This window comes from Corvus moneduloides, chromosome Z (assembly GCF_009650955.1).
Source record: "Corvus moneduloides isolate bCorMon1 chromosome Z, bCorMon1.pri, whole genome shotgun sequence".
In the NCBI taxonomy this organism is placed as follows: Eukaryota; Metazoa; Chordata; class Aves; order Passeriformes; family Corvidae; genus Corvus; species Corvus moneduloides.
Window position 1 is genome coordinate 26,167,869 of NC_045511.1, and position 16,383 is coordinate 26,184,251.

Sequence of the window (16,383 nt, forward strand, 5' to 3'; positions counted from 1 at the left end):
ACCAGACTTCACAACTTTACATCCCTGAGTTGTAGATCAGATGGGATACATTCTCCTTAAGCATCCAGACAGTTTCTACTTAAAGGAAAAAGTAACCATTTAATTATTTTCTCTGGAGATCAGATGTCTGCTTTTAACACTCAGCATTCACACAACGTGTTCCAGCCAAGTCAGAAATTTTAAATCAAAGTGCTGTGTTTGCTGTGAAGTGCTGGGGTTTAGTTTTAATTACTTTCCTTTTTTTATTATTATTTTGAGTGGTTTGGGTGTTTTGTTGGTTTGTTGGGGGTTTTTTTGGGGTCGGGGTTGTGGGGTTTTTTTGTTTGTTTTTTTGCTTGGTGTTTGGTTCTTTTTTCATAAGTTTACACATAAATTCCTGTACATGAAAGAGCAGTTTATATTGTAATCTTTTCAGAATTACAGTCATGCAAAGCAAAACAAGTGTTCATTAAATTCTGAAGGAGAGAAATTTATTTCCCATAGCATTTTCTATTTCTAGAATGCAATCAATAAGTTTGACTGTAATGATTGGATCTCCTCTTCCTGGAGATTTCACAGCCTTAGAAGAAAACAGATCCCTGCAGAATAATTTGGAATAATTTATATCTACACAACTGTGGATTCTTTGGGATTCTTTCTACTTCTGTTGGCAAGTGGAATAGTGAAATATCAGGAACACAGAATTTATTTACTGGTTCTTCAGGCAGTCAGATTATAATGGAAAATATAGACAAAGGTAATAAATTCATAATGGAAAGCTGCACAAGGACACTAAGCCTCACGTCTTCATTTCCCTGTCTACTGAAGCTGGAAGTTTCTCTTTCTTCCCCTTCTGAACAGGGGGCAAAATCTTTGCCAAAATCAGTGACAGGATCTTTTCAGTTCATGGGTCTAGAATGAGAGCAAGGCAGGAAAGCCGAAGGTTCTTAAAAAAAAAAAAAAAACTAGTAAAGGGTAGAAAAAAAAGGTCTTTGTTTGCTACTAAATGTGCCTGGAGAAGGTGAACGGTTGTTTTGTGTCAGCTTGATGAGGAATTGGGCCAAAATCAAAGTGTTTTGGAGGATGCAGTTCAGCCTATTTCCTGTTGTGTGTCCATAAAATGGACTTGTCGGAGTGTACTGACCATGGCATTACCAGGCAGATAAAAACAAAGACAGATAAAATTAATTTTGCCTGTAATCTATAACAATTATATATTCTCTAAGATTTACAAACCACAATAAAGGATGGAAATTATAACGAGCAAATACGTAGTCTAAGGGATGTAAGACTGAGAGATCACAGATCATAAATATGGATCTTTGTTCACAATATGTGCACCTGGCTGTCTTCTGCTCTTTAGGTTTTCTTGTTTGGGTTTTTTCTTCGTTTTTCAAAATAGCTGAACAGAGTTGAACGCAGATGACTGGCTGAGGGAAATTAGAATTTTCTTTCATTCTTATTTTCCTATATAAAATAGTGGGGAAAAGGAAGAAAAAAAAAAGGAAGAGGAAAAAAATATGCTGGATGCAGTTCTGGTATGTTAACGTGAAGGAAACTGCAACAAGCATTGACATTTTGGCATTCAGAACTTGCTTTTACAGGGGTTGAAGTGGTGGAACGTTAATATTCTTCACTTTCTCCTAGTGAAATATTTGCTATAAAAGTGTAAATGAAGACCAAAGAGCTTTTTCTCCACATCAGCTTGCCAAAACGCCTGGATTCGTGTTTATATGTGTTTGCATCACCGGGTTATCCTCCCGAAAAGACAGCTCTTTTCCACCCGGACACACACCGCCATTCCCTCATTCCACACGGTCCCACAGCATCACGTGACGAGGGGGAAGGACTCCTCAGGGCAACGGGTCCTGGCAGCTGTACGGGCGGGACAAATAACTCCGCTGCGGGAGGGAGGGATGGACGGGACTCCCGCCGAGCTCCGAGCAGAATCTCGCTGCTTTCTGGTTCTGATCCCCGCTCGGTGAGAGGCGGAGCGCACCTAGAGCGCACTGGAACCTGGCGGAGCGCGGGAGCGCACGCAGCTGCCAGGACCTACCCAGAGCTCTGCTGCGCCTGTGCGGCCCGCTGTCCTTCTCCTCACCCTCCTCCTCATCCTTCTCCTCGTCGTTTTCCTGATATTCTTTCTCCTTTTCCTCTTTTTCTCGTTCCTGCTCCTCTGCGGCCATGGGGAAGCTGAACGTGGTGATGCTGCGGTACCTGTCCCGAGAGCACTTCAGAGTGCTGACCGCGGTGAGCGGGCACGGGCAGCGGGGCCGGGCCGGGCCGGGCCGGGCGGTGTCGCAGCTGGCGGCGGGAGGGGCCCGCCTGTGGTGCCGCTGGGGCTCCGCGCTGGCCTGTTCTGCTGGGGAGAGCCCGGTTCGGGCCGGTGTTTCCTTCGGCCGCCCGGCTGGGGAGGATCGGGAAGGGCAGGGGGTCCGTGGGGACGCTCGGGAGTTTTCTGGGGATGCCCAGGAGGGTCCCTGGGATGCCTGTGGGGTCGCTGGAGATGGCCGGTGGATCCCTGGATATGCTCGGGTGGTCCCTGAGGATGGCCGGATGATCGCAGACCCATCACGGTGAGGCAGCATCACCAGCGCCTCCGCTCTCTGTGCTCCCCGTGACTGGGACTAAAATCTAATCAGCCACTCATGTTGTGGCTGGCACTGAAGAACTTTCCAGGGTGGGTTGTTGTACGTAAGCTGCCAAGGAGCAGTGAGGCAAACTGAAATGTTTGTTAAGTCTTAAAACTTAGAAAACGAAGTCTCAAAGTCTATAGTCTTTAAAAATTGCATCCTTGAAAGGGGATTTTACTCTTGAGTGAGATCTGATACTTCATTGTTGAACACAGGGCTGACAAATCTGGTTTTAATTTTCTTTTAGGTGGAAATGGGCATGAAGAACCATGAAATAGTTCCTGCTAGCTTAATTGCTTCCATTGCCAGCCTTAAACATGGTGGCTGTAATAAAATTTTGAGAGAGTTGGCGAAGCACAAACTTCTGGCTTATGAACGAACTAAAAGTGAGTTTGAATTTTGTGTTGGAGTCCCTTTCTCATCCTGTCCCCAGTGCCTCACAATGGTACCTGCCCAGCAGGTTGGGATGTAGGAGTGACCAGAGTGTTTGCTTTCCCATCTCTTGGACTTAGCCTGGGAATGTGGGTTTGTGCAGCACCAGATGCTGTGTCTGCTATGTCTGTTTGTAGCTGTAGAGGTGACAGGCAGAAAAAAGATTCTTTTTTGTTCAGGATAAGGTAAAAAGAATCATCACATCACAATCAAGTGCATATAGGAATCAACTGAAATGATATCCTCACAGTTCTGGAACAGACTTGGACATTTCACCACCTCGGGAACAGCTGCTGAAGCAGTTTTTATTATCTGCCGTGTGACAAAGTTGTGCAGGCCTTTCCCCCTTCCCTTCACCCTTTTAGTTGGATTTGGCCCTGAAAACACAGCAGGGAAGTATATGGGAAATACCTCTCCCTTTTGTCCCAGTTCTTCAGAGGACTGAGGATTGCTCCAATCCAATTTAAACATCTCCACCATTCAGTTGAATTGGGCTGATAAGAGCCAAGGGGTGAAATATTATATGGGTGTTATGTATTTTAGGAAACAAGAAACAAGACTAAATTGAGACTTACTTTAAATATGATGTATGCATAATAAGGAGTGAAATGTGGTTTATTTTTTTCATAGCTGTCCAGGGTTATCGGTTAACTAATGCAGGATATGATTACCTGGCTCTCAAAACTCTCTCTTCCCGACAAGTCATCAATTCTCTGGGAAACCAGATGGGTGTCGGCAAAGAATCAGGTAAATTAAAATAACATTTTTAATAATTTTTTTAAGCAAACACATCTGCAATATTGCAAATATTTTGCTAGAAACTAGGGGAGCTCTCCTCTGGTTAGGCAGATCAGTTAATCTGTCAGACACCAAGATGTATTTGAACATAGCATGTTCAAGTGCTGTGTGAGGCTACATTTGAGTATTTTTGCACAAAAGTGTAGTTGCACTTTGCCCATTTTGTCTGTTTCTTAGTTCATCGTTTAAAAAGGTACTTTGCAGACAGGTGCTGCTTGTGTTGTGCTTTGTGAAGAGTTTCAAACCATTTAACTAAAAAATAATTTCAGCTTTATCATCCCATGTAAAAATAAGGTAATAAAGTAAAGTAGGCTCAAAATTATTGGAACACTATCTTGGTTCCTCTTATGTGCATGTATTTTGACACAGAATGTGACTTTCGTAATTGGAGAATGGGATTATTTGGGACAAATGCTAGAAATTAAATTTAGGGTATTTGTTAACACTTTAAATTAAAGGATCTGGTTCCTTGAGTTGTCTGTCCACTCAGCAGGAAGGAGAAGCTGTTCCAGGGTGTGACTAAGAACACCAGAACACTGAAAGATGCTTCAGATCCCATCAGCATTTTCTCTATTGGAGTACCATGAACTCTTAAACAGTAATTTCTTCATGTTCAGATCTCTTATACACACAATGTAATTAGCTGCCTTTGCTTACTCTGGTAGAACTTTTGTGTCAGGATCAGTGAGGAGTGAGGTAACAAACTTTCACTGCACTTTTTTGGCTGGCTTGTTAGATATCATTCATTTCTTAGATCTGTGCTGAAGATAAATGTCTTCTAGATATTTATATTGTTGCCAACGAAGAGGAGCAACAGTTTGCACTGAAATTGCACCGGCTGGGGAGAACCTCCTTCCGCAACCTGAAAAACAAACGTGACTACCACAAGCACAGGCACAAAATGTCCTGGCTGTACTTGTCCCGGATAGCAGCAATGAAAGAGTTTGCCTACATGAAGGTAGGTGGCCACTCACACAGTGCCAGCAGTGGTGGGACACACTGGAAGATGCCTCTCAGGCTGTCTTTTCATCAGTTTGTGTTTGCAGTGCTGGTAGGATTTGTGCTTCATTTTTTCTTTCCCCTAATGGACTTAAAGTACACATTTCAGAAACTTTCAATGCTACATGCTTTGTACACTTCCCAGTGCCAAAAATAAGCTTTGCCATGGAAATAACATGGAACAGAATCAGGTGCCATGAGAGAATTTCAAATTTACATCATTATTTATGGTAAGGCAATCTATATATCACCAATTCTGCAGTTTTTCCTTTCAAGTTTATTGCATGAACTAGGAAACAGCTGTCATTTTTTAAAATTAATCTATTTTTTATTTTACCAAGCTTTCACTTGTTGCTGTGCTGTTGAGAAATCTTTCAGATCAAAATTGGTGTTTTGATCTAAAAAGGCATACTTAGTTCTGCGCTGTGAGAAAAGATTTCATTTCCAAGCATATACTGCTACTCTTGAATTCTGTGGTTTTTTACCTGCTTTAAAAAACCACAGATATTGTATAGTGATGAAAGATGATAGCTGAAAATTAATTATTAATAAAAAACTAGTTTTCCTTTCTCCTTCTGTGCTATCCAAGAGTAATATATACATAAAATATGATTTTCTTGTTCTTCTGAAAAAGAACCATGATGGATTCTCTCAGTGGCCTGAACAGAGAAAGAGAGAACTGACACCATAATTTAGAACTTCTGTATTGGTCCAGGTGGTCCAACTGGTAAAACCTTGTGTGGTCAGAACTCGTAGGAATGTAATTGTGGGGGTCCGTTTCCCTGGGCAGAGGGTTGGGGCAGGATTAATTGAGTGCTGAAAAACAGTAATAGTATAATACTTAAGCAACAAAAACTGTATTTATGTTGCTTTAGCTTAGGACTCTATCTTAGAAAAGTTTCTATCTTAGAAAAGTTCACTGGTAACAACAGAATGAGTAAAAAGAGAATGAACCCATTAAAAAGTTGACTGGATTGAGTGAATGACTAAATTTGTGCTAGAAAAGGCAAACAGGAGAGCTTCAAAATATTATGAGCCACCTTTGGTTAATTTTAAGTGTGGTATAATGCTGATTATTACTATTTAAGAATGAACTTTTTGTTTTTACAGCAACTGAGTATAGGTTGACTAGTCAGGCAGGAGTGTATTGGCAGCAGCTTGATGTAGAATTCTTTTCTAATGCCCAACACCCTATTTCCAGTTATCTGCTGCTGATTTCTCCAGCTAATGTACTGGATAAGGTTCTGTCATTTCTCCACCCTGTTGTGGTTTTCTTCCAGATGCAGTGTTATTAAACCTTGGGCAGTCCACTCAGTGTCTAAACTTAGGAATTTTATTTTTCTTGGCAGTGAAAGTTCAAATGGCTGTGAGGCTGTTTTCCTTCTTAAGCATGTGATTGGGGCAATATATGCTGCTATCATAGTGATATGTACTGCTTATCTTAGATGTGCGTTTGTCAGTATATGTAATATTTTCTTAACTATTTAATTTTAAGTTTTCAGTGTGTTTTCTCTTTCCAGGCTTTGCACGACAGAGAATTTCCTGTTCCAAAGCCCATAGACTACAACAGGCATGCTGTTGTTATGGAACTTGTTGATGGATATCCTTTGTAAGTAGTGAAGCTTGAACTCTCTGTGTTACAGGGACCCTAACAACCCTAGGAAAAGTAACAGGGTTAGGGTTTTTCCTTGTTTTATACACAGAAATTGCACATTCTAAATGTTACTTTATATACAGAGTATTGGATATAATATCTGTCATGTTCTGAGCTCCAGTTTGTGATCCTTACTGTCTTAATTCAGTTGAGTTTGTAACTCACTGTTGTAGAACTTCTGCTCTGTTTATAGAGAATACAATGTATAATCTGGTTTTGCACCTTTGAGAAAGATTATTTTTCTTGAGTTTTCCAAGCTTTAAAAACAGTAAATATTATTGAGGTTTGTACGTGAAGGGTTGGTTTGGTTTTGAATGCAAAAGGCCTGTCTGTTTCATACAATATACAATAACCCAGATCCGATCCCAAGATTTAAAGTGTTTAGTAATAGAACAAACCAGCCCACGCTCCTGTATAGTATTCAAGATCTGAAGTTTAATCAAGAGGGAATTAATTCCAAAGTATAACAGTTGAAGAGTAATGTGGAAAAGACTTGATTGTGTTTTGTCTCCCCACCTTCATTTGTTTAATAATTCCACATCCATTGTGTGGAACACCAAGTTCTTGTGGAAGTCTGCAGTGGAAGTTCACTTTTTCTTCTTTTCCTAACATAATCTAGAAAATCTGATTTTATAAAAGAAAATGCAATGGCCTATTTGAATTTCAGTGCAAGAAGACTTAGGTTCTACTGACATGATAAGATTACCTAAAACAGGAGAAAAAGTTTGCTGCCCTGTTATTTACGTAATGCATTATGACAGCAGTGCTCCATGGGAGACAGTGAGTGTGAGTTTAGATGAGGTTTAGCCAGGGTGTAAGGAGGTATTCTCTCCTCTTGAGGACAGAGGGGCAGTGGCACAGGTTGCTTGGGAAGGTTTCACAGTCTCTCTCCGTAAGTGGAAGTTTTCTATCCTAACTAAACAAAGCCCTCAGCTTTGGTCTGTCTCTGATTTGACTCAGCTTTGAGGAGGATGCTGGACCAGAGAGACCTGAGGGCCCTTTTGACTTGAATTACCCTGGCATTCTGTCAGATGTATTTTGTGTACTTTATTTGTATTTTTAAATTAGGTCTTTCAAGGTTCAGAATATTTTATTTAACTTTTCAGGTGCCAGGTGCACCAAATGGAAGATCCTGCTGCTGTCTACAGTGAATTAATGGATCTGATTGTAAAACTTGCCAATCATGGTCTGATCCATGGGGATTTCAATGAGTTTAATCTCATCTTGGATAATGACGACCATGCCACTTTGATAGATTTCCCTCAGATGATGTCAACATCGCATGCAAATGCTGAATGGTAGGTTTAGATTTAAATGTGTTTTCGAGGTCAATCTGACAAATGTTGGTGACAGCAAACAGTCAACCATGACTTGTTTCCATAAGTCTTTTCCTGAATCCTTTTCTGCAAGCACAAGTAATGTTCCCAACAAAGAATGAGGAGAAATGTTTCTGCAGAATAAATATGTGATTAATTGCTTCTCAGAGATAATAATACTGTTCTGTTAAGAAATGCTCAGAAATAAACTGCATCCAGTTTCTCTTCCTAGCCTTTTCACTTGGGATCACTAATAGGAATAATTTTCAAATAAAACCATGCTTCTCATTGCAATAGCCTTCACTGATTTTTAATTTGTACAATTCTGTATTTTTTACAGGTATTTTGACAGAGATGTTAACTGTATTAGGGAGTTCTTCAAGAAACGCTTCAACTACGAGAGCGAGCTCTTCCCAACATTCAAAGACATCAGGTAGAAATGACCAGATGTGTTTTGAATTGTTCTACTTATGGCAGTAGTGTTGGTTTTCTGAGAAAAATGGATGCCTGTGAGAGATGCCTGTGGGAGAAATAAAAAAAAAATAAAATAAAAATAGGCCCAACTGTGCAATTTTAAGTTACATTTTTGTCATTTCTGTTGTGTTTTCTCCCAAGTTACTGTAAGTGGTTTTCTAAAGCTAAAGTGTGCTTTAAAATCCTCTGCTGCCTTCTTTATTTTCTTGCAACCAAGGAAGAGACATCAATCTGAAATCTTGATCCAAATGTTAAATGTCCAGGAAATTTTAACAGTGATGCAGAATCAGCCTGTTTGACAATTCTAATATGTTGAGGCTTAACTTGGGTTTCCATTTATAACTATTTTTAAAATGCTTGTAAATAGGGTGACTGCCTCCTCAGGCATTATTACATTTAAACTTTTCTTCCTAATGTCTTTTGCTCCTTCTGAAAAGTTAACTGATTTTTCACTCATTTTAAGATGGAAACTGTTGCAATGAAAACAGTTTTATTTCATCCTGAGCACTTTTCCTAAGGAATTTCACATTGTAATCAGCCTTCGTATGTCAGACCCTTTATTAATCTGTTTGCTTAAGCATGATTTGAACTTAAATCCAAATGTTATTCCTGCTAAAGTAAAATGATTTCCTGTAAAAAAAACCAAACATAAATGCAGGTTGTGGAGATAGAATCATCTTCTGGAGAGTTTTCTTCTCTCGGATTACATTCTAAGTTAGTACTTTATCTAAAGCTCAGCACCATCACGTGGTGTTTTGTGTGTTTCAACAGAGTATATCTTCTTTATTGATAGTGTGGGTAATTTTAGTCTAGCTTGATTAGGATTTTAAATCCAAAATGTAGTATATTGGTAACTTGGTTTATTGAATTTAGCATATTAAAAGAAAACATTCCTCTTTCACAGGAGAGAGTGTTCTCTTGATAAAGAGATTGCTGCCAGTGGCTATGCAAAGGAGATGCAGGAAGATGGTGAACTGCTTTACCCCGCAAGTTCTGACGAGGATGACAACACAGAGGTGTTAGAACTTGCAGAAGATGCTGAGAAGGAGCTCAGGTTCTTCAGCAAAGATGAAGAAAACAGTGAAGACTTCACATGTGAAATGGGTGATTTCACTGAAAGCAGAGCCTCTGACAATACTGTGAGCAGCAGTGAGGAAGAGGCTGATGCAGCTGAAAGCAGTGAAAATACACAAACACTGAATATGGCAGAGTTGAGTTCAGCCTTGGAAAAAGCTGAAGGGCCAGCTGTGCCATGGAAGTCCAGTGAAGATGCAGAGAGTTCTGCAATTACTTCCTCTAAGGGCAAAAGATTAACTGAAAATGCTGGTGAACTGGAAGATCAGGCAGGTCAAGGAGGGTGCTGTGAGGGTAAGGAGAACGAAGACGAGTGCCCTGAGCTGGTCAACTCATCAGCTTTAAATGAGGAATTCGGGCATTACAGGTAAAGATTCACATTTACTGTCTAGGAGCGTGGATCTTCCCCCCAAAAATGTAAATCTCTCAAGCAGCTCAAGAAGAACTGCTCTTCAGCTGTCCTTGTTTAAACTGAAGACTAAAAATTTAATTTATTTTGAAAATACTGCTGTGAATACCTTTCCTATTGGTATAATGATTGTCCAGCTGTGTTGTAGTATCTAATGAGAAAATAGGTCTTGCACTTCATAGACCAGCCTATTTTCTGTGGTGGATTTTTCCCCCTATTTCTTCATTTCAGCTAATATTGATAGTGAAGTAGTTCTTGATGTTAAAATATTACTTCTAAAGACCTTTTATGAGTAAGTGTGTAATTCAAATATTTGTGTCAAAGGCAAATGTTCCGCTGCTCACTCACCTGAAGTTATTAAGAACAAGCTCCTTGCAGTCTGTCATTCAACTATATTATACTGTGTGTTGTTCTGGATTTTAATTCCTTTCCTGACAAACTTAGAAATTCCTGCTTGCCTTCAGACTAACCCCTTGTATGTGAAAATCTGTTTCCTGAGTTTGCCAGCCCACCTTGTATGTGGATACAGAGATCAAACTGATAAACCTCCTCATTTGCTTTTGCACTTCAGTTAAGTGATTGTCAAAACACTGTGCAGGATCTAAAGCGTTTTAGTGCCCTGAGGTTTCTCTTCTTGTGCTCTATATTTATGTGGCTGTTGTGCTACAAATTCTTCCTTTCACAAAGTGCCTGTCTTGGACAACCAATGTGATTATTTAAAATAGAAACACTTTGTAGCACTTGCATGTTCTGTTGCGAGTTTTCAAGTTGTAGCCCAGAAAGTGAAGACTCAAACATGGTGCTTATAAAGGCAAAGGATGTTTATCTTGCTAATGGAATAACACATTGATTTGTTTGTTTCAGTAATGAAGAGTGCATCGTTCCCGTTGCTGGGCACAGAACAAGGACTAAGAGCATCACATCAGTCAGAAGTGTTGGGAGCTGTTCAACCATTCCTCCAGTAAGTATTATTTTGTTATGCTGTCATCTAGTTTACCCTCAGACCACCTTAAATTGCACATAGCTGTTAGTACCTGTTTCTGAAAATGTACTCTGGTATTAATCATCTTTAAAAACACTGTTACCATCTACCTCTCCAGTTTGTCTCTCCATTCCTACAGAAAAATAGGATTGATACGGTTTACAGGGAGTGATTTCCAGCACTCTCCTTCATATTTTGCTTTTTGGTCTCTCACTGAAGCTCCATATCAACATTAACAACTCTCATTTACCCTGTAACTAATTTATATTAATGTATGTTAATTCACTAACAGTATCAGTTAATCCATTTCTGTTGCTAACCACGATTAATATTTTTTATTTTGAACCTGGATACTTGAGTCTAGGTTTAATTTGGCCTTTCTCACCTGTCTTCTTAGAGATTTCTTCACATTCTTTTCTGAAAGATTTCTGTGAACTCTCATTCAACAGCAATCTCTTTGGCAATTTGAATTTGACCTTCTGAATTACATAAATCAGGACGTTTTCAGCAGAATTTAATGTGCTTTTCTTCAACCCCAGACTAGGCAGTAGGTGATATGTCTACCTCAGCACCGAGAATTTTGCAACATATGGAGGTTGTGATGATGGAAAGACTAGTGAGTGTTTCCACCAAGTGCTGCAGTTCAGCATAGAATTTGGTGAATTTACATTAGATTACATGTCATAATGGTGTCTGCCTTGCAGAATTTATTCTAGCAGGTTCCCAGCACAATACGATTCCACCATGATGAAACAGATGAAAGTAATTTGATTTCTCTTTTTCTTCCAAGAAAAAATACGCAAGTGTGTGCCACACTTGGCATCAGTGTGGCAACTTGAGTTAGGACCATGCCACAGTCTACCAAATCCTGGCTTCGTTTTTGTTACGGGTAGATACTGCCATCACAATGGAGAGCAGAACTCAGAATGAGGCAGAGGTGCAAATAACAGATGAAATTTCATAGAACTACTTCAGTTTGATGGAATGGGAAAACTGGAGGAGGGATTGTAAATCGCTAACTTCCCGTTTCTCTTAGCCACACTTGTGTTAGAGTTGTTGTTTTCCAGTAGAATCAGTCATATTTAGGGGCATATCTAAACTTCAGAATAATCAGGGTGCTAAAAAAAACAACACAAAGCAAATAATTACTGCTGGACATGGAATGTTCTACAATATTACCAGCTTTTACATTTTGGTGGAAGGCCTGTGTTCTGCACTGAGAGGTGTGGGTCCTTTAGCATCTCTGTAAGAAACACACTTGAAGTTTAATTTTAAAATTAAAAAGGATTTAAAATGCTATTTATTATAACTCAGAAGATAATAGCACAGATAAGCCCATACCCCTTTAGGTGCTGTGAGTCCTGAGGGTGTAGCACACACACAGCACTCCGTCCAGACCTTGTACATACCAGAGAATCTCCTTTTTCAGTCAGCTGAGCCATTTTATGATTTTCTCACAAGGAAAAACTTTGTTGATCATTTCTCCAGTCAAGGTGAATATCATGAATGTTCATGTTGGTCCTGAAAAAGTTCTGTTGTCAGGTCATGTGCTAAATGATTTAAAGGAGTTTTGATTCCAAATTGTGTGTTTGTTTGTAGGAGCTGGTGAAACAGAAGATAAAGCGACAACTGACCAAACAGCAAAAGTCTGCTCTGAAACAGCGGCTGCAAAAAGGGGAGGCAAATATTTACACCAAACAACGTCGAGAAAATATGCACAACATTAAGTCAAGCTTGGATGCAGCCAATTTCTGGGGATAGCTTATTAAAGCTCACGTGGAACATGAGGAATGTATACAGCTGAAAGAATCGTGCTAATTTACCAATAACCCTTTTATGTAAAGGAGCAATCTCTGCTATGCAAACCAGATATTTTTCTGGAAGTTAATAAACCTCATTCTCGTTCCTGTGACTTTAACTGGGAGGTTGTGTTTCTAGTCAGAGCTCTTGACTGTAATTTACATTGTATCAGTAGAATTGGTTAAGGTCATGATAGTAATTCCCAGCAGTGTTTTGTCATAAATGAATTGTGGTGTGTTTGTTGTGCAGAGGCACAAAAAGATTTTTTCTTTTTCTCAATTCTAGATGCACAATTATTTACAGAAATGTAAATTGGAAATACTTTCTGCTAAGTTAGTCAGATATGACTTTAACTTCAAAAAACTTCCTTTATCTTCAAAAACTTGGGGAATTAGATGTAACAAAACTTGGTTTCGTGTCTGAAATAATCACTTAGTGCAGGATGTCGCTTATTTGCTGTATCTTAGAAACATAAATAGGAGAAATCATTAAAATGTTTGTTGGCACAAGCACATTTTTGAAGTGCTGTTCTACAAAACAATATTGAAGCACAAAAAACCCTACTGCCATTAAACGACTATTCTGAAGGTAAAAGTGGCTTACAGTGGATCTAAAAAGCTAATAATCTAAAATTTGCCTGAATTTTTAATGGAATACTAAATACAACTGACAAAGATCTATAAAAGCATTATTAAGCAGTCGTTTAGAAATCTTTCAGTATTTTGCTTGTGAGACTGTTCAGCCGTCATACATGTCACTGTCATTGGCACAAGGAGCTACCTCAACACCATTCCATTAATATTTCTGTTTTAATCGTCAGTACTGGCAGAGCTGACCAACAGGAGTTTAGTCTCGTTTGTGTATCCATTCTGATTAGTTCTGGACTTGTTTGGTGGATGGTTTGTTGTTTTTTTTAGAATATACAGTGTCTTCACATGACCTAGACAGTACTCAGTAAGCAGGAAACGCCAAAACATTAAAAAGCCCCTAGAATACAATCCCTGGAGATAAGAGTGCTCATTCTTACACCAAGAGCATTCTGCAAACACCAGAGCATTTATCTTCCTAGTTACCATAAGCAGACACTGCTGCTGTTCTACAAGCAGTAGCAGGAAGTTGGATTTTTCACATTTAACACCCCAAACTGTAGCCTGGCAGTTTGGGATGCTAGATGTGAAAAATCCGATTTCTCATTTTCACTGGCACTCACTGCCCCTGGATATTTCCACCTGTGTCTCCCAGTTCCCTTCACCCTCCCCAGGACCAGGGTGCAGCAGCGGCTGTCTGCACGAGGGATGCTGGCACAAGCAGCGGCATGGCAATCAGCAGCTCACAGCCCAGGGTGAGAGTGAGGTGTAGCCGCCTCTGGCATCGCCGTGTCCCCCGCGGCGGCAGGGCAGGCTGGGGAGGGCAGAAGGAGGAGTTTCCGCGGTTGAAGCCTTTGCCCGCCGAGGACCCGGGCCCTGCCCCTCCCCGGCAGCCCGTCCCGCGCCCCTTCCCGCCGGGATGGCCGCAGGCTGGGGAGGCGTCGGTGGCTCTGGACGGCCTGGCGCTGCCTGGTCGGGCGACAGGAGCAGCATCCGCCGGCGCTCCACGCTCTGGGAAGAGCGGGCGGCACCTTCGCCGCCGCCGCGCACCGGGAGCGCGGGGCCGGGAGCGCCGCCGGCCGGGTCCGCAGGCGAGGACAGCAGGACGCGCTCCGCGGGTAGGAACGAGCCGCGCTCGTAGCCTGAAACTCCTTCCCTGCCTCCTTTTCGGTCCCCCGGGCATCTCCCCAGCCAGAGCCCCTACCCCGCCGTCGCCTGCCCTCTCCCGCACCTCGTGCATGCCCCCGGTTCATCTTCCTTTCCCCCGCTCCTTTGTATGGTCAAGGAGAGATGTTTGACAAGACATAACATTGGCAGTGAGTCCTATATTTTCTTCCTTTCTCAGAAGTTGCATCCTCAGGCTTGTTAACTCCATAATTCTTCTCAAAGAGGTAGTGTTCTAGTGATCTCTATTTTCTGGAGGTTCTAAGTGCAAGGAAGGGAGGGTGAGAATTTTGTAAATGATAGTTAGGCATAGATGACAGATATTTGTCTTTCCATACAATGGAAAGCAAAGTCCTAGCAGAACTCTAAAATCGCTTTATTTGTTACTATGTGATTTAATTGTAATAGATATTTAGATTACGTGTTATTAGCTCAATATTAAATACGTTCCTAGTACAGTTATGACTTTTCATGGTCTACTGAAGATTAAAGAAAACCATGATGTTTTTAAGGAAATACCTCCTTCACAACACTGGTTTCAAAAGCCAGTTGCTGAACTTTTTTAGATGGCTCTCAGTAGGGAAGATTTTTTGTCATTTAATCACTACCTTAAATTATCTACTAATATCTTATGAAGGAATCTTTCAGATGTCTTTTTCTATAGCTATAAATCCCTGGCTTCAGAGAAGCAATTCCTGCTCTAAAAACATCCATCTCTCTGCTGTCATGATTCCCAGACCTGTAGCCTGCATTTTCCTTCCTGCTCTGCTCTCCCTCCCGAGTTATCCTGTGGGATTGGGGTGAGACACAGACGAGGCTGTTCCTCTTATCCTCACTATAGCTTCAGTGCAGGTGTGTATTTGCAGAGTGTGTGTATCATTCCCCAAGCTCTGACTCTGTGTTACTCTGGATCTGAAGTTTTCTTCATAAGACTGACAGTATGTGACCTTTGTGTGTGAGCTGAAATTTTGCCTTTCATCTGCTTCAAGACCTTGGGTTGTGCCTCCTCTTTGCATCTGAAATATAAAACCATGTTTATTATGCTAGATATAGACAGACTTTTGATTTCATTTCACCCTTTGTGCCTTGTAACATAAATGACAGGAAGAATATAAAAGGACAATCCTGGGGTTTTTTTGACCTCGTTTTAGTTAAACTGATGGATCATATTTTAATGTGACTTTTCAGATATCATACTACCAGAGGCATCATGTAGTCCAACTTACACTTAGCAATCTGAAGCCCATAAACTTTCCCGGCTTCTGAATATTTGTAGGATGCAATATCCACAGTAAATGGAAAGTTTAAGGGAGGCCTCCTTAAGTCACATGAAAATAACAAAAGGTAACAATGGAAGAGACAAGAGACACTTTCCAGTATGGATATTGTATCAGCATATCAGAAATTGTAACATGTTTTCTTTCCTGAAAAACCTTTTTTTTTTTGAAAGCCTGGCTGATTGAAAGCTGGAGATCATGATCATAAAATTAGTTCTCAGATGGTGCAATTTAGAATTTAATCTTGGATTCACAAAGTGAAGAATTTCTTTCATTATTTGACTGCTGTAAGCAAATGTGACGTGCAAACTTAGGCATGTGTGTGAAAAGATGTTCCCTCTCCATATTAGAGTTCAGGTATAATGCATCATAAGCAGAGTCAAGCTATCCTTTTATCTCCTTTAAAAAACCCAGTGTGAGTGTGGCACTAGGAATAAGTGAATTTCATTGTTGTTTTCTGCCTAGAGAATCATTTCACGTCATTTATATTAACATATCTTAGTTGATGAAAACTTTTATAATTTGATTCTCTTACAATATAAAGCAATACAAATGTTTTTTAAACTACAGGTCTTCACAGTAGTTAAGCAGAAATAACTTTCTTCTGTTTCATTTTCTGAAACAGTAACTTTTAAAAGACTAGTTTTCCTCTGTTGTAATTGTCAGTAATTTTTTTTTTTATATTAATGGCATTGCACTTCAAAGGTATAATTTTATTCCTCGATAGTGTTATGCTTTTGCAATACCCTTCTGGCTGCCTTGCCTGTCCTCTACCTGAAGTTACTCTGCTCATTCTCTAAATCAA

At 40.3% G+C, this 16,383-nt stretch overlaps 1 protein-coding gene across 1 annotated transcript; it reads left to right on the forward strand.

The window, feature by feature from the left end:
• Nucleotides 1-2,024: 2,024 nt before the first annotated feature.
• Nucleotides 2,025-15,359, forward strand: RIOK2 (RIO kinase 2). Its single transcript, XM_032096747.1, has 11 exons — nucleotides 2,025-2,229; nucleotides 2,860-2,998; nucleotides 3,675-3,791; nucleotides 4,625-4,800; nucleotides 6,362-6,450; nucleotides 7,602-7,793; nucleotides 8,152-8,244; nucleotides 9,190-9,726; nucleotides 10,633-10,729; nucleotides 12,350-13,707; nucleotides 14,208-15,359. Exons 1-10 carry the CDS (start codon nucleotides 2,164-2,166, stop codon nucleotides 12,509-12,511), a joined length of 1,668 nt encoding a protein of 555 aa, XP_031952638.1. The 5' UTR covers nucleotides 2,025-2,163; the 3' UTR covers nucleotides 12,512-13,707; nucleotides 14,208-15,359.
• Nucleotides 15,360-16,383: the final 1,024 nt, after the last annotated feature.

Coding starts and splice junctions, on each gene's coding strand:
- RIOK2 (XM_032096747.1), top strand. CDS start 2,164: ATGGGGAAGCTGAACGTGGTGATGCTGCGGTACCTGTCCCGAGAGCAC. Junction 8,245..9,189: donor CCAACATTCAAAGACATCAG/GTAGAAATGACC, acceptor CCTCTTTCACAG/GAGAGAGTGTTCTCTTGATA. Junction 9,727..10,632: donor GAGGAATTCGGGCATTACAG/GTAAAGATTCAC, acceptor TGTTTGTTTCAG/TAATGAAGAGTGCATCGTTC.